General features: G+C 46.2%; 1 protein-coding gene across 1 annotated transcript in view; it reads right to left on the bottom strand.

Moving 5' to 3' along the window:
• Window position 1: 1 nt before the first annotated feature.
• Window positions 2-6,927, bottom strand: part of SPATA21 (spermatogenesis associated 21) — a gene marked incomplete at its 5' end in the record, with an annotated part of 32,346 nt that continues 25,420 nt past the window's right edge. The window contains 3 exon segments of the mRNA XM_082860024.1: window positions 2-644; window positions 1,169-1,343; window positions 2,157-2,332. Of these exon segments, the coding sequence (XP_082716150.1) occupies window positions 587-644; window positions 1,169-1,343; window positions 2,157-2,332 (409 nt within the window). The 3' untranslated portion in view covers window positions 2-586.

The raw sequence follows: 6,927 nt of genomic DNA, 5'->3' as shown, positions 1-6,927 counted from the left end.
GGTGTATGGATTGGGGCCACGGACCCACATGCTTAGGCTCCAAGGGAAGGGCACCCCTGGGTCCTGGCCCTCTGTTGGTGAGAGCATGGCTGAGGCCCCTCCTGCCCTTCCACAGGGTCTGTCCGTTTTAGGGGCCAGTGTCTTTCCCAGGTACTTCCATTATGTTCACCATTCCCTTCAAGCAAGTGGGAAAGAGAATTCCTGCCCTTATGGGACTCCTAGTCCAAGGCGTGGAGGCACCCATCTGAGAATAGTCCCAGCTCTCTGCTTTGAGAGTGCACAGGAGGTCAAGACTTTGAACCCAGGGCCACCTCTAGCAGGACTCCTGACCCCCGGCCGTGTTTTGAGGCGAGTCTTGCTTCAGGGGCTCCGAAGCCTGAGGGAGACTGAGGCCCTCCGCTCTGAGAGCCGAGTGGAAGGGTGAAAACCTGGGGCCTTCCCTGGCACCAGGCACAGAGGCTGAGGTTCTTGTTGTTTACTGGCTTACCAGGCCACAAAAGCAAAATCCAGCAGCAGTCCCTGCCTGATGACCCGTCCGTCTGCAGGCCCTGATTGCTAAGCTGCCCAGAGTCAGGACTCCGCAGGGTCAGTGGGTTCGAGCCGGCACAGAACTGAGCCACTTTCGGCTGTCAGAGCTGGGTTCCCTAGGGAGAGAGGTGGAAGAGAAGGGTGGGAGGAAGTGAACCACCCCATGTACCCAAGGGGAGAGGAGTCCTTCCCAGGGAGGTGATGGGGCCAGCAGTCGGGCTCAGAGGCCTGATTCCAAGTCCAGTGTTCTTTTATCCCAGGATGCCTGGAAGAGGACTGCTGCAGGGGAAGCTTCCCTCCACCCAGCTGCTAAGCCTGTTTCCTACTACTCCTAACATGGAATCAGACTCAGGCAAAGGACTTAAACCCCCTGCATGAGAAAGGCAGGTAGTGCTACCGAGTCCCGGGCACAGAAAGGCGTAAGTACCATGACTTAGGAACAATCTACCTGGGACACAGACACTCAAAGGTTAGTTTCTTCCCCCTTCCATCCTTTCCCCTGGAACAACAGTTGTTCCCTGGAACAACAGTCTCTGAGGCATCTCTTGGAAGGATGGATTTCCCTTGGGTTAGGTCAGGGACTTCATAAGGGAGGAGGTGGATGGGCCTGGGCTGCAGTCCCTGCCCTCTGGGTACCCACCTGCTTCCTTGAGATCTAGTCTGGAAGAAGAGGCTACGGGTGTCAGGGCCCAGGCTTGTGGGGGTACACAGCTCCAGCATGTAGTGGCTGCCCTGCTTCCGGCGGACCGTATTGTCCAGCCTCGGGCAGAGCGGGATGCAAGGCACCTGGGCATAGGGGCTTTGCAGGTTGGCAGCTGGCAAAGGTGGAAGAGGCAGGAGAGGGGAATGTTTCAGAGCACGTCCAGTGCTGGGAGGCAGGCAGACCCATATGAAATCCCAGCTTTGCCACATAACGACCTGGGTGGGTTTGGGCAAGTAACTTAACCTCTCTGAGCTTCTGCATAAGCTGGAGCTGATGGTGGTATCCGCCTCAGAGTTGATGATGAGGATTAAAGGGATAATATATGCAAAGCACTCAGCTAAATGCTGAGAACAGTGTAAGGGCTAATACCTGCTTAAAAAGGAGCACATGTCTTTGGGATGAGTCCTGGCAGAGTCTGATAGGCACACTCTACAGACTCTAGAAAGCTTCTAGCCCATCACCTGGCACACAGTAGAAGTCTACTATTATGGGAAGGTAACCTTGCCCAGAGGAAAGAGCACAGGTTTGAGTCAGACCTGGGTATAATCTCCCCTTTCTGACACATGCTAGCTGTGGGACTTTGGGCAAGTTGCTTAAACTTCAGTTTTCTCATCGTGAATACGTGGGGTAAGTATGTGATTATGAGGATTAAATTCTAGCATGTCTGCAAAGGGCTTAGCATAGTGAGTGACCCCAGAGGGTGCTCAATAAATGATGAGGTGGGATTGCTAAGCGCTCTTCCTTCTCAGTCCAGGCTCTTGGGACCAACCTGTGCTCAGGGCTAAGGCTCAGGGGAAAGGGTGTGCGGAAGGCTGGAGATGGGTGGTGGTTATCAGCCAGCTGGCTGATGGCACACAGTTAAGCCCGAAGTGGGAAACCATGTCTCAGCTCCTGGGCCTGGCTGTGTGGCACCCAGGGCCCTCACCATAGTTCTGCTGCTTCAGCTGGCTCAGGATCCTGAGGGCTCTTCGTTCTGGGACTTCCAAGGTGTCTGCCTGCTGCGGGTTGTAGGGAAGCTGCTTCTGGGACTGCAGCCGGCCAATGGCTGGTTCCATCTCTCGGGCCTTACAGGTGCCTATTACCAGCTTCTTCTGGTAATAGCTGGTGAGGCAGTGCCACCCAGCTTAGCCCGGCCGTGTTTAATTCACCCTCCTCCTCCCTCACTCTTTCTGAGCCCCTGTTCTGTCTGGCCAGCTCAGGAGCAGGGCCACAAGAGATCTGGGTTTTAGTCCTGGCTCAACCATTAACTTCCTGTAACTGTGGGCGAGTCACTGCTCTGCTCTGGGTCTCGGTCACCCCTATAAAGTGGGGGGAAATGGTTATCTCTGCCAGTCATTGGAAGTCACTTGACTTCTCTAAGCAGATCAGTCAGCGTTTTTTATGGGGTTAAAAACAAAGATTAAATAACAAGACCCATTAAGCATTCAGCAAATTGACTCAAGGAAAGAGCTTGGTAAATGTTGCCCATGATTTCTATCACTGGTATTTTTACTTAGATGTGCAAGTGCTTTGTAAGCCAGCTGTGCAGTTAACTCCTCCTCATCTTCCAGATCGCAGTTTAAAGGCCATCTCTTCCAGAAAGTCCTCTCTCCTCCAATAGACGGGTTAGGCTCCCACTATAGGCCCCCTGACAACTTGTACTTAACCCTGTCACAGCCCACTTAATACTCTTAACTCATCACTACTTGCCTTTTCCCCACTAGACTGCAGCACCATTCATTCATTCATTCAAATATTTATTGAGTGTTTACTGTATGCTGGCCACTCACCTAAATGCTTGGGAAAGAGCAGTGCAGGAGATACTCATATAAGGTCCTTGTGTCATCTCTCAGCCCCACCTCTTGGTCCAGCCACTGTCATAGCAGCCACTTCTACGTGGGCCTCAACCGGCTCTGCACAGGGACAACCTGGCTCAGTCTCACCTCAGCTCTTACCTCTTGCTGCTTGCTTCAGAGCCTCTCTGACACATATGCGCCCCAGAAGTGCAGGGGAGTTAAACATCTGTGTGGGGCACCCTTGACAAAGGAACCAGCAGCTGAGGCATACAGGCTCCTGTCTCTTCCCCTGATGGTTCTGAGCCACCATTCGTAGCCTCCTCAGAAGATCCTGGGGATGGCTGACTCAGTAGCACATCATTGTATTGGCTCCTCCTCCTCCTGTGTTCATGTCCCTTCCCTCACTTCTGCTCCCTGGTATCACTTTTTAAATCAACCACGTAGGCACATATCTAGTGGGAGAGTCGGACCATGAACAAGTAAATAAATTATGGTACCATGTGGGGAGTGATGGGTGTTCTGAGAGAAAGTAAAAGCTGAGTAGGAGGCAGTGATGAGCTATTTTGTCCATAGGAGTCAGTGAAAGTCTCGAGGTGGTGGCATTTGAGCAAAATGAGGGGAGGAGGCAAGCTAAGTGGATATCGGGAAGAAGCCTCTTCCAGGCAGAGGGAATGGCTTGTGAAAAGGCCAGGAGGTGTGAAAGAGCTTGGTGAGCTCTAAGAACAGAGAGGTGCTAGAGCTTGTGTGTGAGGGAGAAGGGGGTAGAAATGGGCAGCAAGATGGGGGGGCCAGGCTACCTGAGACTTTGTAGGCAGTGATGAAGGCAAGGCATGCTACTCAGAGTGTTAGGAAGCCCGTAGGGCTTAAGCAGGTGGTTCTGCTAGGACCTCTGCCTATCCCTGAAGCCTGGAATTTTGGGTTTTAATGAGCTTCACACAGAGAAAATAGAAAATGAATACCAGAGCCCTCAAATGGAGATTGGATCTAGACCCCTGTGTAGAATTAGAACCTGAAAAGACAGCATCCTGAGTAAAAAGATGGACTAGGAAATAACTTCACCCCACAGGGGCCAACAGGACATGAGCAGAGTGTGTGCAACTTTCTCAGTCGCAATTTTAAAGGAAATTGCTTGCTCTCTACTTCCTCTCCTTCCCCTTCTTACGGGCTTGAATTTAGATGTGTTGCTGGTAAATTGGCTTAGGATTGACCTAGGGAATGGTGGAAGAATAAGTGGGAAAGAAACTGGGTGCTTGAGCAACCTTGCCTTCCTGCCTGCTTCCTCCAAGCCATCAATATGAGAGAAATAAACTATATTGTTCGAACTGTAGTACATTGGGGTCTATTCCTTAATGAATACACTAATCTAGAATTCTGTACCTAGCTAAATCATTCAGTAAGTGTGATGGTAGAATAAACAATTTTGTAGACATACAAAATCTCAGAACTCATGCCTCCCATTCATCCTTTCTCAGGAAGGTACTGGAGGGCATGTTCTTCCAAAATGAGGGCATAAACCAAAAAGAAAAGGAAGATATACATACAGAAAATAAGAAATCTAACACAGGAGAAAGACAAAAGTTAAAGGAAGATGGTGAAGGGAGATCCCACAATGGCAGTGCAACTGCCATAGAGGACAACCAGTTTAGGTTGGATCACTATAGCTTAAAAGACAGAAATTTCAAGGGCTGGCATTCCCATATCTGTTGCTGAATTACTGCCTTTCTAACCCCAAAAAGCTACTGGTGAAACATGCTCCCGTTATTATTTTTTTTAAGCAAATCAAACCAAGAAAGAGTAAGCAAATCAAGGAAAAGTAAGACATGTGATCCAGTAGACAGAATTCCAATCAGAGGAAAGGAAGAAAGAATTCCTAGGATGACAACAAACTCCCAAGATGACGGCTCTGCAGCATGCCTAAGAAGAAATTAATCCAAAAATGAGAAAAATGGAATTATTTAGAAAATGCCTCCAAGAAAAAGAAGCTCTAGGAAGGTACAAGAATTGTCAGTGAGTACAAAGAAAAAAAAAAAAGGCAATTGTCAACTTTTAGGAAATGAAAAAATAAGAAAGGAAATGAAATCATTATATAAAAAAATGCTCAGGGCTTCCCTGGTGGCGCAGTGGTTGAGAGTCCGCCTGCCGATGCAGGGGACATGGGTTCGTGCCCCGGTCTGGGAAGATCCCACATGCCGCGGAGCGGCTGGGCCCGTGAGCCATGGCCGCTGAGCCTGCGCGTCCGGAGCCTGTGCTCCGCAACGGGAGAGGCCACAACAGTGAGAGGCCCGCGTACCGCCAAAAAAAAAAAAAAATGCTCAGCTATGAATAATTGTGTAGCCATAATATTAGAAACCCCAAATAGTTAGTAAAAAAATGATAATATATTTGAATGGGGAAGGAGGAGCTGAGGGGATAGTTGTATCAGACAGCTAAATTCTTACCATAACAAGAAGTCAGTAGATACAAGTCTAAAAATCATTAACCAAAATATTGTAGTACATCCATATTATGTAGAAGTAACTGCCAGAAATACTCAAGAAGAAAGAGAAAGCCTGGAGAGGGTGTGGAGAAAAGGGAACCCTGCTACGTTATTGGTGGGAATGTAAATTGGCACAAACCACTATGAAAGACAGTATGGAGGTTCTTTTAAAAACTAAAATTAGAGTTACCATATGATCTAGCAATCCCACTCCTGGGCATATATCTGGAGAAGCTGAAAATTCTAATTCAAAAAGATACATGCACTCCAATGTTCATAGCAGAACTATTTACAATAGCCAAGACATGGAAGCAACCCAAATGTCCATCAACAGATGACTGGATAAAGATGACAAAATATAAAATGGAATAAAAAAAGAATGAAATAATGCCTTTTGCAGCAACATGGATGGACCTAGAGATTATCATACTAAGTGAAGTCAGAGAAAAGACAAATATCATATGATATCACCTGTATGTGGAAAATAAAAAAATGATATAAATGAACTTATTTACAAAACAGAAATAAACTCACAGACATAGAAAACAAACTAATTGTTACCAAAGGGGTAAGTGGGGGGATGATAAATTAGGACTTTGGGTTAAAATATACACACTACTATATAGAAAATAGATAAACAACAAGGACCTACTGTATAGCACAGGGAAATATATTCAATATCTTGTAATAACCTATAATGGAAAAGAATCTGAAAAAGAATATATGTATATATGTAACTGAATCACTTTGCTGTACACCTGAAGCATTGTAAATCAACTTCAATTAAACAAAACAAACAAACAAAAGAACCTCCCCACAAAGAAAATAAGGTCCAAGCGTCTTCACTGTAAGTTCTGTCAAACCTTTAGAGGAGACTGAATACCAAGATTTCATGAACTCTTTCAGGACATGAGAACACGTAACTCATTTTATGATGCCCACATTATACTAACAGGAACACTAGATATCACCCAAAAAGCAAGTTAACGACCAACATCTCCTTTGAACATAGGTGCCAAAATTCTTAACAAAATAGCAGGTTGAATCCAGTAATATATTAAATGGATAATACATTACAACTAAGTGGAGTTTTTCCAAAGAATGCAGTTAGTTTACATTTGAAAAATCAGTTTTATCTACTATATTAACAGAATGTAAGAGAAAAACCTTATAATCATCTCAAGATGCAGAAAAAGCATTTGACAAAATTCAACTCCCATTCATAATAAAAACTCTCAGCAAACTAGAAACAGAAAGGAACTTCCTCAACATGATAAAAGTATCTACGAAAATCCTGCAGCTAAAATCAAGCTTAATGGCGAAAGATTGATTGCTTCCCCCATGATCAGGAGCAAGGCAAAAATGTTTGCTGTCATCACTTTTGTTTTACTTAAGGTCTTAGCCAGTGCAATAAAACAAGCAAAAGGAATAAATGCTAATGGATT

The sequence above is a fragment of the Leucopleurus acutus genome (genome assembly GCF_964270905.1).
Source record: "Leucopleurus acutus genome assembly, chromosome: 2".
Lineage (NCBI taxonomy): Eukaryota > Metazoa > Chordata > Mammalia > Artiodactyla > Delphinidae > Leucopleurus > Leucopleurus acutus.
The sequence above is the reverse complement of the archived record's forward strand: the minus strand, read 5'-3'. Positions and strand labels throughout refer to the sequence as shown.